This window comes from Abrus precatorius, unplaced genomic scaffold, assembly GCF_003935025.1.
Source record: "Abrus precatorius isolate BTA unplaced genomic scaffold, Abrus_2018 Scaffold8, whole genome shotgun sequence".
Classification (NCBI taxonomy): domain Eukaryota; kingdom Viridiplantae; phylum Streptophyta; class Magnoliopsida; order Fabales; family Fabaceae; genus Abrus; species Abrus precatorius.
The window spans coordinates 38,069,522-38,090,403 of record NW_020874428.1 but is presented as its reverse complement, the minus strand read 5'-3'; the positions used below and the strand labels follow the sequence as shown (position 1 = coordinate 38,090,403).

Below are 20,882 nucleotides of genomic sequence, written 5' to 3'. Positions count from 1 at the left end.
TCGTTTGAGGACGGAACATCTCTATTTTGACCACAAATAAAAAACTTACACTTTAACAAAATTTGTAAAAGTGAGATAACCAATTTAAAAAGAAAATAAAAAAACGACTATTTAGTAAGAATAAAATATGATAAAAATAAGAATACAAGCATTTATAATAGTTCACTCTTAAAGTACTTATTATTTTATGGTAAATAATTTATTTCACTCCTTTAAGTAAATATTTACAATTTTTTAAAATTATTTTCCTAATAAAAATAATAGAGTTGAACTAAATACCATGAAAAAAATAAAAATAAAAAGTAAAGAATGAACTATGAGATTTATAGTTTCTTTTGATGAAATGAACAATGTTCCTAAATATTTTAGTGTAATATTGAAAAGCTTAAAATCATGCAAATTTTTATAAAATACTTGAGTGGATTAATAAAATTTTAAAATGTATTCCATTTAAAGAATTTTATTTGATTAAAAAATTAAATAAAAATTTGCTATATATACGTCACTATTTAAAATTAAATTTGTAGTTAGCACACAGGTTAAGCTAACTAAAATACTATTTAGCTTCACAAGCTTAATCAACACGAGACATTTTGAGCAAATATCATATTTTCAAAAGTAAGCTATGCTTCAAAATTTGCCAAAAATTTCACAAAATATCCTCAATAATTTTAACATCTAAAAAATAATAAACATGCAAAAATCTATTAACAATTCACCAACTCGTTATAGTACATTTAAGTCTACAAAAATATCTCCAAAATTATAAAACTAATCCCTTTTTACATTTAGGGTTTCGTTCCATATGCTTTGATGCATCAATTGAACTCAGTCGATTAGCAACAAATTAGAAAGGCATGCGTTTAAGAATGCAAGGTGCTATATGGTTTGGAAGCAGATGTTGGCAAAGATAGGGACTGTTTATGGTGGACTATAGTATTATTGCATTCAATGATTCAAATTTCCATTCAGAAATGCATCTTATTGAACTAGCATTTGAGAGGATTTATTAGTTACTAAAAATAAACACAATCCCTAAAATAGTTTATAAACAAAAGATTCAAGCTAAACCATGTTCTCGAAATCAATAACCATATTTTAATCAGAATCATGCTCCATGGTTTTATTTTGTACACAGGCTTAACAAGTTTATGCACATTAATTAAGTTTTAGGATCTAGCTTCTGCACGTGAGTCTTCCTCCTTTGTCTGTTGCTTATGCAATACTCTTTTCTATTTATACTTTCTAATTTTATGTCTGGCACCAAATTTGGTAGATAATGATTGATGGCTAATATATAAAATGAGCGTCTACTGCAAAGCTCTAAAGCCTTGCCGTGAAAATTGGAATCTGTTCTATCTTTTGGATCATGTCCCCATTGCCACTCTGCACTTTTTCCAGAAATGGGGAATTATTCATATATTTCAAATTATCTTTATTGCTTTATAATAAATTTTATCTTCTTTCAACCTTATACAGCGTAAAATAAGGTATATAATTATCTTTGTTTTTAGTACTATGACTTACGATATAACTAGGGCAAACGTTATATTTTAATTGTTTGTAAGTATAACTTTTAAATATACATAAAAGGTATAATTATTTTATGGAAAATAATAATATTATGTTAAAAAAATTTAGCTCAATTTTTTTTATTCGAGTAATTGTGTTATTTACTATGAATATTATACTCTAGTAAAATAGATTAATGAAAATTTACTTTAAAAAATATCACATTTAATGTTAAAGTGTATATTCTTTTATTTATCCTCTTTTTTATATAAAAATATTAAATGAAAAATAAAATATATTTAATATCTTAAAATATAAAAAAAAATCAATATTTTATTCATGTTCAAGCAGGAGAATCAGTTAAAAAAATGTAAAATAATTTATAATTATGGATTTAATTGAAGAGTTTAATTTTGACATATTATCCGTATAAATATTTTAACTACTTATCATTGATTTGAGAAATTATGATTAGATGATAATATATTTTGTTTTTACACATTTAGTACACTTAAATGAAAATTTTAAATAAAATATATTGACAGTGTACATTTGTTTAATACAAGATTACAATCATGAATTGCTATAAAATTAAAAATTGTTAATTTTGGTAATAATTATTTAAAAAATCACATCTAAAGTGATTTTTAATTGTTGATAGTTTAAATTTTTTTACATGATGTACTAAAAATCAAATTAAAACACAATGCTAACACCAAATTACAAATTTGACTTTTATGTTTGTGCGCAATAATTCTTGTGATTAATATAATTAGTTTTTCCTAATAGTTAATAAGTTAAAAGTCCGTATCTCAATATAGTGAAGTCATTACCAACAAAATTCAATAGACTTGGTAGGCAATTAAATCTTTAAACATGTTGACAAAGGTTTAATTTTTAATTGGGTATATGAAAAAATTTTGTTGGGAGAGGCTGCACCTATTTTCATGATTTCTTTGCCTGAGAAAGAGTAGTAGCCTGTGGTTGTCAATAAACCAAAAAACCTTGATGCACACCAAGAGAAACCAAAAGAGTGATAACCATTATAGACTATAAAAAACAATATTTGCTAACAAATAAAAATTATTAAGTATTGTGATAACATTTGTTAGTACAGTAGTCTTGTCTAAGAAAACAAAAATATTAGTATAATAAATTATACTAATATTTAATATATTGATAATATATTCATATTTTTACTAATAAAATTATTTTTTAATTTAATAATAATATTGTTAATATAAAATTTTAATGTCAATACTAATAATTTTTGTTAAATAAAAAGTATACTAACATAGATACTAGTCTAATATTTGATACTATTTATTGGTACATCGTTATGTTTGATAAATGATATATATATTTTTTTAGTGATATTGGGTTCTTTGATCGACTTGAATATTTTCTTCCTTTAATTTATCTTCATAATTTTCTAAAAGATAATTATTAGCGTGTACATAAGTCATGTTAAAATAAATGTTTTTTTGTTAAATTATTGGTTCCTAACACCAACAAAGAAAAATAAATTAGTATTTATTCCATTAAATAACTTAGTTTGCATACTATTTAAACTAATTAAGTATATAGTCAAGACTTGATGATATATATATATATATATATATATATATATATGAGTTAGATACTAAATTTTAATAATATAAATGTGAGTTATAATTCATTGATATTAAGTGTAAATATTTTTAAATTTACATCAAATTCTAATCGTACAAATCAATAATTTACAATTAAAAAGTTATGTTGTTTAATTAAAGCAATAAAATATGATCGCGTAGAACGAGGTAAGAAGAAAAAATGCACAGGCGAAATGCATAAAATGTTTTATGTGCCTTCCTTCATGAATCATTTTGATTGGTGATTTGTTCATTAGTAAACAATATATGTTAAATATTTTGACACATTCATGTCCCTGCAATTAATATTTTTAAAAACCTTTATTTATAACAAATAAGAAGTGAAAGATTGTTTGAAGCTTACAAACTGTCATGCTATAGCAAGATCAAGCTTCAAATGCGCTGGTCTTGAAAGAAGAAAGCGCAGGCCGCTGATAAACAATTGTATACGCCTTCCTCGTTCTCTTTTGTCTCGTGAAATTGTTGGTTAATTAATTAATAATCCACTTAAAACTTTACAGCCGAAAGAAGAAAAGGTTAAGTCATTGATCTTGAACCAAGAGAAGAACATTCCAAATAACCATGGCAGTTGAAAGCAACTGATCAAGACATTTCATTTAATAAACTTCACAAAAGATACAGCCAAATAATTATCATTTATTCACACTTTAACGTTAGATTAATTTTCATTACTATAGCTTTTCTTAATAAAAATAATTTTTTGACGATAGATATTTCAATTTATGTTAACAATATAATAAACTCACAAATAATTTTATTAATATACCACTACTATATATTATTAATATACAAATATCAGTAAAATATTTGTTAGAATAAACATTTAAATTCCTTGTTAACAAAATAATTTGTGTTAAATAAAGTCTACACTAATAAAAATTATTTTACTATGTAATCATTTTTTATGTGTTTGTAAGCAATAATTGTTAAATACTCTATATAGTTTTGACACCTAAATCATCTATGCAGCTCGAATAGAATTATTATAGTTTAGAACAAATAATAATTTTTTAAAATGAAAGACAACAATTTATTAATGAACCAATGTCTTTCTTAAATTATTTCATTTTGCGATGCATTTTCATAAAATACATTAAGTTCTGCGAATTTATACTCTTAGGATTTAGTTAAAAAAATAATAAATATTTTTTTATCAAAATTATTACATTAAAAATATAATAAAAAACGTAAAAAAGTATTATATTAGGTGTTTTAAACTTGAGGAAGTATAGAATATTTTTTAGATTATACTAAGATATTAAAAAAAATAATATTTTTTAATATTTGAATATAATTAAAATAGTCTTTCATTTTTCAGAGCATCGTAAAATTTACTATTATACTATTTAATCAAAATCTATTTTGTTTTTTATTAGCTTTCCAATACATAAGGTTGCCAATGTACATTCCACTAGCTTACTGTTGACCGGATGATTTGGGAATTGGGATACCCCATTCATTGAATGTCTTTCCGCATATAGTTTAAAATTCAGAACTCAATTATTGTCCTAAAGTATCTCGCTTCTCTAACACCAACTCTATCCCTTAAATAGGGATGCTAACAAATACTTATAAAATATTGGTAAGAAATTATTTTTTTTAACAGAAAAATATTATTAAAATACTGTTATTGTAATTTCTAACGTAATTCGACTATAATTTTTAAGAGTTTTACTATATCCTTTTAATAATATTTTAATAATTCTTCTATTTTTATTAAATAATTAAGATTTAGAATTATTCAATTTTTGATAAAATGATATATTTATATAAATAGTTAACAAAATTAATTAGGAAAAGCAAACATGAAGGAATTCAGCGAAGGAGTCGAAGAAAATAAGGAAAATTTGTAATATTTGTTAAATAATGTTATATCTTCCTATAATATTTTGTTTATGCACAAATTCCCTTAATATTTTATAAAAAAACATTCAAGATTTTGAAAAGCATTAAATAGTTTATTCATCTAATAAATAATAAAATTAATAAAATAAAATATTCAAAACAATATTTATAATTATTTATATTTTATATATACATACGTGAGCGCTCTTAGACCCAATATTAGGATCTGATTTACCAATCTCACCAGTTGATAAAGTCAACCGTTTTATTTATTCATTTTCATTTCCATTTAATTTTTTTTGTCATAAAGTTATTGACCAATTTAATGATTAAATAAATTTAATATTTTATTTTTAATAAACAAATGATTATTTTTTAATTCTATCTCGCAAGCTATACCTTAAATAAAGGTGCATAAACTAACTAAATAAATATATAATGAAGGTGTGCGCTGCGTGTGAACGCGCATCCGCACGTGTGTACCCGTACCCATGCTTGCGCTAACAATAAATCAATAATAGTTTATAAGTAATCTGTGCTGTACAGTATGCTTGTAAAATTTGTATATTTTTTACTTTTAAATCACTGTTGAATGTATGTTAACATGTTTTACTATTTTTTTTTAAAACAATTAGAGTTAGAAAAAAAATTAGATGAAAAGTTATAAACATATACTTTTTACACAGCTTATAATCGCATATTGATTATAAGCTCAAATAAATATGGCCAAAAAAAAAATATAAATAATAAATTAATAATTAAATCAAATTAATTATTTCTCAATTAGAAATATGTAGTAATGTTTATGTATTGTGAAATTAATCATCAAAAAGCTTAAATAATACAATAATTAATTACACAAAGGCTTTAAATATTATAATAACATGATAGTATCAATGTCAATGAAGTTTATACTAGTTAGAACCAAATTTTCACACTATATTTGTATGTGAATAAGTTTAATTTTGATGTAATAATTCTAATTAGTGTAAAAAAAAAGTTATGTCATCATCTTATCAATATTGTATTAATTATCACACATATATAAGGATAAGATCAAATATTAAGTACCAAACTTAATAAAATAATATCTCATATAACTTTTTTTTTTTTAATAAAAAATGAATTCTTTAGATTTTGTAAACTTAAAAAAACCATCTACATGTATAAGAACAATTTTTGTCACTTTTCTAAATAATTATTAAAAAAACAGTTTTCAGAAACAATACCATATAGAAAGGATAAAGAACTAAGTTTAGTTTAGGTAAACTTTTGAAAAAGTTTTTTTAATTAATATAAAAAATATAAAAATAATTTATCTCTTTAATGTTTAGAAAAATTAAATAAAAATTCTCAAAAAATAAAAAAATATAAATTGTTTTTAATTTTAAAAAAGTAATTTTTTATATTAATTTTTTTATAAAGACTTGTCTAAAAGTTTATATAAAATGAGCATGTGCTAACTATCAGAAGAAAATGATAAAGAGTAGGGTATTGAAGAGACAACTTGTGGATATCAAGTTTAAGCACTTCCCATGCTTAAAAAGAATTATTTCACGTCAAAACATGATTGAAAACTAGAAAAAACAAAAACAAAAACAAAAGAAATAATGAGTAAGTATTTAACACTGTACCAAATGAACTGTTCTTTGTTAGCTTCAAATTTCAAATATTACAGCTGACAACTTAAGGTGCAGTACGTCGGGTTGTTGTGAGGTAAGGAACTAAGAAGATGACCCAAAACCTTACAAACAAACCCGAAAACGCATTTGAAGAAATCGTGAGAGAAGTGCTTGGACGCTTGCGTTTGATCAACGCGTTGATAAGTCTCACCAATATCAATTGACTGATTAGAAAAAGGGTCTATACAGACAAATCTACAAAGTTTGTTTCATCTCTTGAATTTCACTTATCAAGACAGTTCCACAAGCACATATCATTCTCTGCTGATTACTCTCACTTTTGTTCCTCTCCTCTCTCTCATACGCACATTAATTTGTATCCACAATATATACTCTTTTCTATCCTCGTCTGTTCCATTTCTATTTCTTTATTATTACCCGCATTCAAAGAAGCATAAAACAAATATCACCGTGATTGTCAAAGTTGTTTAAATTACGCCTAAATTGAATTATCGCCAACTCATGCTGCTGCTGTTAGACATGCATGGATCTAATCGCCAAGATATCTAACTCAATCTTTTCTTCTCTAGGATTTATTATAGTTTGGTTTAATAGAAAGAAATAAAAGCCATAAAATTTACTTCTTTTTATATAAAAATAGCCTAGATACATGTCTTTTAGTAAGATTAATCAAAGGTTAATTTATGTAGTTATTTTCAAGACTGTAGAGAAACCTAGTCCTTATTGTCTAATTATATAAGTATGATCTTTACGTGGTTGAAAGCATTCTGTCTTTTTTCGTCCAACACAGGAGAAAAGAAGAACGAATAATCTTGATTCTCCGTAATTTAATTAATAATGGTTTGGATTAAAGGAGAACACGATAGTAATAGAGGTTTACCAATTTAAGTTTCATCATTGGACTTGCTCTATCAGTTTCTTCACGAAAATGGAACATAACAAATTTAGAAAAAAAAGGAAATCACAAAATTATATAAAAAGCATTAAGAATAAAGGTGCTTGCGACCTTTAAATGGAAAAGGATACCACATCAAAACATGATGTGTACCCCGACAAAATATGTTTCTTATATATAATTTTACTGTACTTTTTGTTGAAGGATACGAGCAATGGTTAAGAATAATTTGAGCCCTCACTCACCCAGTCTTTGATTATTTTATTTCATAAAATTTTCTCTGGTGTCAACTTGTGTTATTTATTGGTCATTAAATGTAAGTTAAAACGCAAAAAAGAAACCCCCCTAGAAAAATAATTTAAAAAAAATAAAACAACCTTTAATATAAGCTAAGTGAATTTCTGACGTGGGAAGCGAAAAACCAGGTGAATTATTGGGACTAGTTTTTCTTCCACGAAATCATTTGCTCTCTCTTTTTCGTTCTCTTGTTTCTATCGTCTATTCCAGCGGTAGAAAACCCTTAACCGATAAGACTCAAACCGTTACACCTAAGAAGGGGCTATGAAAATGACTTATCATATCGCTGGGATCAACACTGCGAATTTAGGTCCCAAACCAAAAAGCTAGTAGTTGAGAAAGGTCCCATCCGTGTGCGACAACAGAATCAAACCCATATACTATCAACCCAAACAGTTACTACTTATTCCTAGTGCAATAAATGGAACCCCATTTTGCTTCCCACCTTAGCTGTGTGGTGTGTGCCTATCATGCCCCCCTTACCCTTCCCAATCATGTATTTGCTCACTCCCTAAAAAAGCCACCAAATTTTAGAGGTTAACCTTTTAAGCAAGTGTCCCGAAAATTAGGTGTTACTAGTAAGGAGTAACTTAGTTACAAGTTAATGATTCAATGGAACGAAAATGAAATTTTAATGGTGCATGTAATTTTGCATAAGATAAAGCTGTCGTACGCCAAGGCTGGCTTGGCCTTTTAACGACTCGAATTCTCTTTCATGTGCCCCTGCAATTAGCTAGCTCGTGCCTAGATTCCCAATGGACGCACTTGTCTAATACTTTTGAGTATAATATTCTAGAACCCCAGCATCATCACGAGGGGTGGCAGTATATTTGTAATTCTGTATGTGACTGAATCGCCAAGTGTCACCCAAAATCCAAAATTCAATCGATCATATTCTACAAGTCCCCTGTTGTCACGCGACATCACGTGACGACTTTCATTGTTTTTAATATATGAAAAAGAAATGGTAATAGAATAAAACCTTATTTAATAAATGGGATTCAAAGATAAATGGATATATGATTCTTGCACGTTCTGGATGATTAGTCCAGTCATGACTCATGGGTAAGTCAGTACCAAAATTTGAGCCATGTTATTGGTCTATATTTGTCATTTGAGATGGGTTCGATTTTAAATAATGCGAGATTCTAAGGACAAATGGACAGTGTCATAGATCGCATCACGTATGAACAAAATTTCCAAGATGGAGCAGGTTTTGTATTCCCGCATGGCTTCATTTTTCTACATCTGGTTCAGATCCATAGTTAATTGTCCTTGGCAGGTTAAATAAGAGCAACATCTGAATCATACACAAGCATCTAACGACCAAGTCCACCCCAAAACTTATTGTAATTAAAAATTCAAATCTGATTGAGATAATGGCAGATAGCATACCCTTTATTCTAAAGTTTCGATTTACCTTTCCATGTTCTGCTACAATTTTTTGCTGTTTTTCAAAACCAGTGAAAGATGATTTTGGTCATGAATTATTCAAATGTGGACTCTCTTTCCTGTGCTTGTAGCAAAAGAAGGCAAAACTTTATCTGATTAATGCACCGCTTTATCTTGCCGCTTAGCTGTTAACTCAAGAGAAGGGGAGAAATGTCACATGTAAGTGTTTTTGCATTACTTTTAATTACATTTAGATTTTTATCTTGATAATTTTTAAAAAGTGATATTTAATGAAGTAAAATTTTAATTAAAAATTAACATTAAAAATATTTAAAATGCTATATTTGATTTTATATAAAATGTTAGTTGTTTACACAAGTTGACATCAACACTCAACAGTTCAGTGAATGAAAAATGTCTATTTTTAAAATTAAATAAAATTTATATGAATTGAAAATGCTTTAAAATAAAAACTGAGAAAACACATTAATGTCTGTTTATAAATAAAGTAAAATTAATTTTAAACTGTAAAAAGTAATTGAGATTTAAACTCAAATTAATCTCTACATAAATTTTACATTAGAGCATGTGTACAATGAGAGAAGTAAATATTGGGAGTTAAACACACAAGTCCTTAATATGTGAGAGAAAAGTGAACGTGAAAGAAATTTAGTAGTAATTTAATAATTTCTGAAATTAGATAAAAAAAATCATGGAATATCAACTTTAACATGATGGTACAGATAAAACTTCAGTGTAATTACTATTTAAAGAAGAGAGTATCAAATGTGTCGTTATCATACGAAAACCGTATGTTTTATTTTGCCATCATTTAAAAGGTTAAGATGATGCATCAATAGCACAAGCCTAAAAGGTTTGCTCTTAAATCTGATTAGGCTCATGTTTAGATCTAATTGCATTACCGTTCAATATAAAATGGAGAGCCAGACTCAAAACTAGTTGGCCCTCAGCAGAATGTGTGGTATGGTAGCAGACAAATGCGCCCACCCATATTTTCAGGATACAATTCGTCTCATCCATGTTACGAAAAAATCCAAGAGAAAATGAAAGCTTATTTTATAACAAGGCCACATCAATAGATAAACAGTTGATATTAAAACAAAATTTAGAAAGAAAGGCACTCACCCACCCATCCCATCTCTGTTGTTCATTCCCAAATTTAAAAACTGTTATAATCCTTCTTCCCCCCCGCACTCCACTCCAACATAAACAAATACTTAAAAATTACCATCTAAAATTCCATCTCTCTCTGAAGGAACATCATGGCCTAGCTGTTTCTTGGATCCGGAGATTCTGGGTATTTTATTATGTATATAACTCCTTATTTTATAAACGCAGTAACCCACAAGATATGATTTGGTTCCTTCCCATTGTTCCTCCCTAGGCTCAAACCTTTCTGCGTGTTCTTTCATTGGAGTTTGTAGCATAGTTGTAATGCCTGTAAATCCATGGACCCTCTTCTTCTTATGCATTTCCCTTTTAGTTCCATTCCATTCTTTTATTGCTCATGCAGTGAACCAACAAGGGAAAGCTCTTCTTTCATGGAAGAGAACCCTGAATGGATCACTGGAGGTATTGAGTAACTGGGACCCAATTGAAGACACCCCATGTAGCTGGTTTGGTGTGAGTTGCAACTGGAAGAATGAAGTAGTACAATTGGATTTGAGGTATGTGGATTTGCTTGGAAGACTTCCCTCTAATTTCACCTCATTGCTTTCCTTGAACAGCCTTATCTTAACCGGAACCAACCTCACCGGTTCAATCCCAAAAGAAATAGGCAACCTCTTCCGACTCAGCTACTTGGACTTGAGTGACAATGCCTTGAGTGGGGAAATCCCAAGCGAGCTATGTTACTTGCCACAACTCCAGGAACTCCATCTCAACTCCAACGACCTTGTGGGGTCCATTCCACTTGCAATTGGGAACCTCACGAAGTTGGAGAAGCTGATCCTGTACGACAATCAACTCAGTGGTGAAGTTCCTAGTACTATTGGCTACCTGAGGAACCTTCAAGTGATAAGAGCCGGAGGAAACAAGAACCTGGAAGGTTCTTTGCCACAAGAAATTGGTAACTGTTCCAGTTTGGTGATGTTGGGCTTGGCAGAAACAAGCATCACAGGTTCTCTGCCACCAAGTCTTGGCCTTCTCAAGAACCTTGAAACCATTGCCCTCTACACTTCCCTGCTCTCTGGCCAAATACCCCCTGAACTTGGCGACTGCACAGAGCTCCAAAACATTTATCTTTACGAGAACTCCCTCACAGGATCCATACCAAGCAAATTGGGAAACCTTAAGAACCTCAAAAACCTTCTGCTGTGGCAGAACAATCTTGTTGGCCCCATCCCACCTGAGATTGGAAACTGCGAGCAGTTATCAGTGATTGATGCGTCAATGAATTCAATAACGGGAAGCATTCCCAGAACTTTCGAGAACTTGACGTCACTGCAAGAGCTCCAACTCAGTGTGAACCAGATTTCGGGGGAGATTCCTGGGGAATTGGGCAAGTGTCAGCAGCTGACGCACGTAGAACTAGACAACAACCTAATCACGGGCTCAATACCCTCCGAAATAGGAAACCTTGGGAATCTAACGTTGTTGTTTCTGTGGCACAACAACCTGCAAGGTAACATTCCCTCGTCCCTTTCCAATTGTCAAAACCTAGAGGCCATTGATCTTTCGCAGAATGGATTAACGGGTCCCATTCCAAAGGGGATATTCCAGCTCAAGAATCTCAACAAGCTTTTGCTCCTCTCTAATAATCTTTCCGGGAAAATCCCCTCTCAGATTGGGAATTGTTCCTCCCTTATTCGCTTCCGAGCTAACAACAACAACATCACCGGGAGCATCCCCTCGCAGATTGGGAATCTCATCAATTTGAATTTCTTGGACCTGGGGAGCAATCGAATTTCCGGCGTTATCCCGGAGGAGATCTCCAGCTGCCGGAATCTCACATTTTTGGACTTACATTCCAACTTCATCTCCGGAAATTTGCCGGAAAGTTTGAACCAGCTCGTTTCGCTTCAGTTTCTCGATGTCTCCGATAACATGATCGAAGGTACTCTGAGTCCTACCCTTGGCTCGCTCGCCGCACTCTCCAAACTCGTTCTCGGGAAGAATCAAATCTCCGGCTCCATTCCGAGTCGACTCGGTTCTTGTGCCAAGCTGCAGTTGCTGGACCTCAGCAGCAACCGTCTCTCCAGCGAAATCCCCGGCAGCATCGGCAATATTCCAGCGCTGGAAATCGCTCTGAATCTGAGCCTAAACCAGCTCTCCGGCGAGATACCTCAGGAGTTTTCCGGCTTGACGAAGCTCGGAGTGTTGGACATTTCTCACAATTTTCTCGAGGGGAACCTCGAGTATCTCGCTGACCTGCAAAATCTCGTGGTCCTCAATATCTCGCACAACAAATTCTCCGGACGGGTCCCGGACACGCCTTTCTTCGCGAAGCTTCCCCTCAGCGTGCTTGCCGGAAACCCGATGCTGTGCTTCTCCGGCAACCAGTGTAACGGCGTCGGGAGATCGGGGAGGCGTGCGAGGGTGGCGCGCGCGGCCATGGTGGTCCTGCTGTGCACGGCGTGCGTGTTGCTCATGGCGGCGCTGTACGTTGTCGTCGCAGCAAAACGACGAGGGGACCGGAAAAACGACATGGAGATAGATGGAAAGGACAGCGACGCAGACATGGCCCCACCCTGGGAGGTGACACTGTACCAGAAACTCAACCTGTCTATTTCTGACGTAGCCATATGTCTATCTGCTGGCAACGTCATCGGCCACGGTCGATCCGGCGTCGTTTACAAGGTGGACATGCCGGCGACGGAACTGACCATAGCGGTTAAGAAGTTTCGGTCGTCGGAGAAATTCTCGGCGGCGGCGTTTTCATCCGAGATCGCGACGCTGGCGCGAATCCGTCATCGGAATATTGTGCGGCTGTTGGGTTGGGGAGCGAACCGGAGAACGAAATTACTGTTCTATGATTATTTACCCAACGGTAATTTGGACACGTTGTTACACGAGGGGTGCACAGGATTAATCGACTGGGAGACGCGGCTCAAGATAGCCCTGGGCGTGGCTGAGGGTGTGGCTTACTTGCATCACGATTGCGTCCCTGCTATCTTGCACCGGGACGTCAAGGCGCAGAACATTTTGTTAGGAGACAGATATGAACCCTGTTTGGCTGATTTTGGATTCGCTCGATTCGTCGAAGAGGATCAAGCTTCTTTTTCCGTTAATCCTCAGTTCGCCGGTTCCTATGGCTACATTGCGCCCGGTAAGCCATTTTCTCTTTTCTTTTTTTTCCCCCCCTTTTTTCAAACCAAAATATAGAAATAACTATTCACGTTAAAAAAAATACAATTATTTCTCACACTCTGTTCGTAATAGTAGAACCTGTTTATCAATTTTAACTGACCAGATTACATATCAAGGTTGGAACTTAATTAAATAATGAAATCGCTCTATCATATAGTGCATACGTGATGTAGTGGATGAATACCGGCCAAGTTAAAAGAGCGTTTTAATTTTATGATAAGAGTAAAATGTCTTGTCTGAACCAATTTAGAGGTAAGATTGTGTATGGGATAGATAAGCAATGCTGATTATTAATTGAATTAGATAACTTGTGAAATGATAAAAAAGAAATAGAAGACATTTTATAACTATAGTTCAAATGGTATCGGCTGATCATAGGCAATTGAGGGATATATGATCTATGAGGTGCTAAAATTGTAGGTAGAGTTGGTCTGATATTGGCAGTTTTTGATATAAACAATGTTGATGGACCAGAGCATGTGATGATATGAGTGGGAAATGGGGACCGTACGACCATCCATCTCCTTTATGGTTTATGGTTTCGTTGTGTGTACATCTCGTGTACTTGACGACACAAAGTCACAAACTGCCTGCATGCATAATAATTACACATAATCTTTCACTTTGGACAAGCATAAGGCATGGTAGTGCCCGCACAAAAGCCAAACCTCCCGTGTCACACATAACATGGCCATCTTAATCTGATTAATCCTTGTTCAGCTACTTTACAGACAACAAATGTCACTTACCTCTCTGTCTTGGTAACATTTGGAGAATTATAATTTTGTGTTGGGTTGGAATCTTGCAGAGTATGCATGCATGCTTAAAATCACAGAGAAGAGCGATGTGTACAGCTTTGGCGTGGTCCTACTAGAGATAATAACGGGGAAAAGGCCCGTAGATCCATCATTCCCGGATGGACAACATGTTATTCAATGGGTACGGGAGCACTTAAAGAGCAAGAAGGACCCAATTGAGGTTCTGGATTCCAAGTTACAAGGCCATCCAGACACACAAATACAAGAGATGTTGCAAGCACTTGGTATCTCTCTGTTGTGCACAAGTAATCGTGCAGGGGATCGACCGACAATGAAAGATGTTGCAGCATTATTGAGAGAAATTCGACATGATTCTCCACCAGGGGCTGAGGCCCACAAGCCCAAAAGAACTGAAGCTTCCTCCTATTCCTCCTCCTCAGTCACCCCAGCTCAGTTATTGCTCCTACAATCCACTTCCCACTCCTCATCACTTGCTTATTCCTCTTCCTCTGGAGCAGCCTACCATCCTCCAAGGAACCAATCCTCAGTTATTCAAAATTAATACGCTTCTCTCTATTTCAGATCAATATATTAATTACTATATTTTCGGGCTTTAGATCATGCTAGATATTTTGATTGGTTAGTTAGCAGTAGTAGTAGTAATTAACGTTAGTGTAATGTGGGAATTGTAAATGTACTTCGGTTGTTCTGATTGATAACGAGATAAAAAGCAAAAGAAGAGTGTACAGAAGCTTAATCGATTTACATGATTCTAGTTCTTTTCTTATCAGAAATTATGGCTTCTTCCCGCATCTTAACTACACTTTGCTATATATAAAATATATATGTGAGGGCCCCCTACATCTATTTATAGTAAGAAAAAAATTAAAATCAAAAGGTTGCTTTCCATAAGAAGTTGCTTCCATCAATTCTTCAAAAGAGAGCAATAGATTGTGTAGTGTTAATTACTTGGAATGCCGAAGAGTAAAAGTGGGAGTTGTCAGGTTGAGCAGGAAGGTGAACCATCATTAGGTACTTTTTAAGCCCCCTTTTGCTTCCATTATGATTGTTGCTGATTATAGAAAAAGAAGTGAGTTGGCTTGTCTTCATTCAACTAACTGTCTAGGCCCGCACCATGTGAACTTGGAGCATTCTGCATTTAAGTCCACAATATATATGGTCAAGCAATGAGCAATCTCAAGTGTAATTTCCCCATATAAGCCATTCGATTACAGCTTATAGCATCTGACTTTGCTTTAAATAGTTGACAGCACAAGACTACCGTGTCAATGGTGTCATGAATAGACCACCAAATGCAAAATGGTTATGTTGCATTTCTTTCTTTTAGCTTTTCCAACTTCGTATCACTCAGTATTATCCTATATTAAGTGGGTGCAGTATTTCAGGAGTACTTGAAAAACTTTCTTTGATCCAACAGTGGCATTTTGATAGCACTCACCAGACGCACATGTAGATTAATGCGTAGTACAGACTCAGGCGCTCTGGCCCCCCTCTTGTAAGATATGGGATCTTTCATCTACTGCCCCACAAAGGAAACCAACAAATTGTATGTGAGCCGAGCCTCCATCAAATAAAGAAAATGAAAGATTACCAAAGTAATATGGTTTTTATTTTATTATTAATATTCCTTTCATGACACGTGACAAAAATTTAATTTAAAGTGTAACTTACATGCTATTATTTCATAAAATTCCCGTGTCTATCTTCACATGACCATGTACTAGACTCAAATATTTGTACTCTTTTTTTAGCCATAAAAAGGTCTGACCACCAATGAGAGTCTATTTTCACATGCTATGTATGGCCCGGAAATGATAAATGTTATCTGTGGAAAACATTTCGAAAAAGTGAGAGCAAAATAAATTACAGGGTCGGGGTCATTTGAAGGTGATAATTTTATCTTCTTCTAGTCTGATTCATCCAAAAGGAAAGAAAAATTTGATCGAATTATCATCACAGTTTTGTAGAGTTATGATTGAATTTGGGTAGGGACCAAGCAAGCTCATTTTATTTATGCCTTAAAACCTATGTCTGACACTAACCATAATTCAAGGTGTGGGCTAAGCCTAACACGAGTGATCTCTATACCCAAGGACAAATTTTTAACAGTGTTAAATCCCCTTTCAAATTAACAAACACTTCAATTTAGTACCATCTCTTCGATCTCCAAATCAAATTGAATATCATTTTGTCGTCTGAAAGGGAAACAATAGACAGACACAACAGTTTCACGAAAACACTAAGCAATAAAGTTTTTCAATATTAAAATTTATATTATTTTGCATCCAGCGTTTTGGTAGTGTCATAAATATTTCAGTCCACAACCTTCATTTTTACTGAGGATCCTTTTCAAAGTTGAAATAAGAGTCGTATCATAGATAGCTCGAATATACACATCTGATTTAACTATACTATTCTAGTCGAACTAGCATGCCAAAAAGATTATACAATTTATTCTCATTAAACACCAATTGTACAGAAACTTTTGATCATCAACAAAACCAAAATTATCACATCCAGATTTTCTTTATTTGTGATTCAGTTTTATTTTTATTTAAGCAAAAATATACTTGTTTAAATAAAAATACAAAAAATGATAAAAAAAATTTAAACACTATTAAATTAAGCAATTTTTTTTTAATTTTGACTTAAGTAAATTTTGTGATGTGAAAAGATAAAAACTGTGTGTGAAGAAAAGAGAGGATTGAAGATAGATGGACATAAGGAGAGTGAGTGATATATATGAATGATGGTGGAGAGAAAGCAGGATAGAGAGTTGGGTATGGAAGAAAGAGAAAAAAATAAATATAGAATAGAGTGAGAATGTGAAGAGAAAAAAAAAGGAGTTGAACATGAGGTAGAGAAAAAAGGAAGTTGAAAAAAGAAAGGAAGAATTGAGATGAGAGAAAGAAGAATGTTGAATATAGTGGCGAAAAAGAATTGAATATAAAAATTGAAAATGAATATTAAGCATGAGGAGAAGAAAAAAAAAAGATTAAAAGAGAAGACTTAAAATTCGCTTAATCAAATTTGTCAAAATTTATTTAAGTAAAAAAAAATAAAATTTGCTTAAGTTAATTTTACATTAAAAAATTTTGTAGTTTTTTTTCAAATATAACTGAATGCGTCACAATTGTGAGAAATTTGGATCCAAAATTATCATTTCAATATAAAAATAGTGAACAACTCCATTCCCTAACTCATATCGGTTATAACTGCAAAGGTCACCATCATCTCTCAAACAAGTAACTGGAGTTTCAGTGTTCCAAATCCACAAGCTGTTGCTAAGTCTGAGCAAACAGTTAGTTCCTAATGCCAGGATCACTGAAACTTCTGCTCTTCCATGACATCAGGTTAACGGGATTTTCTCTATTTCAGGCTAATTTGTTTTACAATTGGAAAATCAATTCTCGCATTTTTTTTTTCAATTGAAAACATGCATTCTAATAAAAATACATTATTCATATTAATTTATGTCCGTATCTCAATTATAATCAATGATTCAAAATTAATTTCATTAAATTCAATTCTACTCTAAATCAATTTTATCAAAATTAATTCTTCTTTACTCGTTACTTTATTGGTGTAGGGCGTTATATACATATAACAACCCAAAAATGAGTTTATATGACAAAATGACAATTCCTATCAGTTCATCCGCATGCAAGGAGAGGGTTATTGTAACTCTTATATATTTATTGTCACTTCTGATTTAAATATTTTATTTTTAATTTAATGAATAAAGAAAAAATATTATTAATTAGTAAATTATTTATTCTACTTTATGTTGCTTTGCTTGGCGTAAATGTTAACGAGACAACTACACACGAAGTTGGAAAGGAATAAAGGTCTCTCCTTTGTTTTTACAAACTGCAACGAAAGGCCCAAACATAAAGATAGGCTAACTTGCCTATAGCTCATACCTGGGCTCATATCTGGGCTCATATCAGAATGTCATGGAGAGAACTCCTAAGCCCAATAATACAAGTGACCAGTTTTTGGGCTACACCCAAATACTCGTAATATTTAACATTTGTTTATTAAATTTTTTCTTTGAAAAAAAATATTAGTCCTTATTTGAACCAAAAGTGATTATTAGTCAAGATGTGTTGTTAGATTATTTAAAAATTTAGTAATAATTTTTTGAATAAATATATTTTTAATACCCTTAAAATATTGATTTTAATATTTATAAAATAATTTTTTATTTTAGTTCCTATATTTTAAAATATTATTTAGTTTTATTTTTAATGATTGGTAAAGGATAATTCAACTAAATTAAATATTGTTACGTGCCAATTTTTAAACATATGCTAAAACTATCAAAATAAAAAAATAAATGCATAGAAATAAAAATAAAAATTTAATATATTTAAAGCTAAGTTCTTGTAGCAGTGAGAAATGCGAGATGGTTCTGTAATTCAGAAGATGCAGTTTTCTCTTGTCGAGTTCACAAACAGTCCACCGGGGGTGTTCTAACCTCTGACAGAATCCTACTTCATGCTGATATTTTACAGTCATATAGTTGGTCACTGGTCATATTTGTTAGGCATGAATGTATTCTTTTGGAATAAGCAGCTGAGCAGAGCACAGAGGCTGTATGACAACTTATTTATTATTACCTGGCTAAAATATATGATGATTTAAACTTCATAAATATGTTTGAATTTAGTTTTAATTAATAAGAGTTTGTACTGTCCATTTTATACTCTTTTATTTTGATAATTATCGTTAGTAAGGACAAAACAATGTGTGAATCTCTTGCACAATAACGGGTGAGGGAGGAAATGGAGAAGAGGGGCAGGGAGCTATAGTTTGTTTTTAAAATTATTTTATATGAATTTAAATATTTTTTCATTTAATATAGTCTATATTTTTTAATTTATTCAAATAAGTACATATAATTTCTTGTTTTTATTTTTATTCATTCAAATAATGCATCTTTTTCTGTTCTTTTTTTAGTCTCTTAACTTTTTTCTCTCCTCATTTCATCTAAACAATGCGTAAATGATCAACTTTATGATTGTGTCAAGCACAAAGAGTATAAAATGGAAACTATACAGATACTTTTTTTCATTAAAAATGCGTACATACCTCTGCTGAGACTTCAATTGCAGTGTAAGAAATCCATTTTGCTCCTTGTTTGCTTTACATTTCTCTGCCGTGGTTGAGTCAGTCTTCCTGAAGTATATAAATGCATTTTATATTTTTGTTTGTTGTTAGAATCAGCGGCATAATTATCTTCAAATGTTAAAACAGATAACAACTAGTTGATTGGTTGAATTTGATGGTAACACAGCATAAGCAAAGCAGTATATAACAACTTGTGCGTTTTGTTGTTTTAGATTGTGTTGTTATCTATGCTCTTGAAACTGTACCTGAAAGTATAGGGTAACCAAAGCATGTGAATTGTTTAAATTTTAAAGAAGGGTAAACTAATTATATACTTACTATCTTATCAACTAGTACAAATGGGAAAGGAAAGAGAGGAAGTGACCAAGGCAAGAACATGTCCATTTTTACTATTCATAAAAAACTGAGGTATATTTCGAGTAATGTTTTTATAAGCAAATGCTAGTCCCGAGTAATATTTAAAAATGTTATTAATGTACTTCTGTAATGATTTTTAATGCACTTTAATATAAAAGTTTATGATTCTCGTTAACAACGACCCTATTTTATAATATAATCCAGAAACAAAAACTGTACGGCAGGGAACAATGGCACAGTTGAAAACCAACAATTGTGAATATGATATGTATGTAGCAAGGACTAGTTGATTTTTGTGGCAATAAACATACTTTCTCTCTAAGAAACAAAAAAGTAGGCATTGCTTGTTACTGGTGTGTCTGTTTATATTATCCTACAGGAAAGTGGTCTTCTCATGCTTCATATACGGAATCATCTTATCATAAGCCTTTCCAGTTTGAGGCAGCGTAATCTCCAGCTCATAATATAAAGCATTCTTCCATTTCTTCCTTGAGTTCCTTGTATCCTCTTCTATTTTACGTTTCTAGACTCTTGTATAGACCGTCAGCGTCCTTTATTCTTTAATCGAAGTGGTGGGGATCGCTTTGTTGTCACGCAAGGAAGCGTCAATTCTTTGGTTACAATTCTACCCTTCTATACATTATTCTTAATATTAAAAGATCCATATCTTGGGTCACTTCACTAGGATGCTACTAACACCTGCAACTCAAGAACCATGTGCCCCCTTCTTTTTTTTTCTCGTCTAGTTTCGGATGGTCTAAGATTAATAAAATGATCCATGCAGTTATGACGTTGACTGTTAGCTTTCAACAAATTTACAATTTTGCCTTGAAAATGGTGTCGATTATTATTATTATTATTATATCTATTTTTACATGTTTCTTGAAGAAACTGGATATTGTTACACAGATTATCGCTGAGTCAAATTTCAAAATAATAAAAAAATGTGTTTTTTAGATTGTGTGTCCCAATGTAGTAGTACTATTTAGGCAAAACCTTCAAGTTTACTCGCGCGAAAACACGAGCTTGGTGGGGAAAACGATTGTTC

General features: G+C 32.0%; 1 protein-coding gene across 1 annotated transcript; it reads left to right on the top strand.

Annotated features, from left to right (window-relative positions):
• Nucleotides 1-10,456: 10,456 nt before the first annotated feature.
• LOC113874843 (LRR receptor-like serine/threonine-protein kinase) lies at nucleotides 10,457-14,885 on the top strand. The gene is made up of 2 exons (XM_027513056.1): nucleotides 10,457-13,524; nucleotides 14,374-14,885. Exons 1-2 carry the CDS (start codon nucleotides 10,692-10,694, stop codon nucleotides 14,883-14,885), a joined length of 3,345 nt encoding a protein of 1,114 aa, XP_027368857.1. The 5' UTR covers nucleotides 10,457-10,691.
• The last annotated feature ends 5,997 nt before the right edge of the window (nucleotides 14,886-20,882 follow it).

Coding starts and splice junctions, on each gene's coding strand:
- LOC113874843 (XM_027513056.1), top strand. CDS start 10,692: ATGCCTGTAAATCCATGGACCCTCTTCTTCTTATGCATTTCCCTTTTA. Junction 13,525..14,373: donor CTATGGCTACATTGCGCCCG/GTAAGCCATTTT, acceptor GGAATCTTGCAG/AGTATGCATGCATGCTTAAA.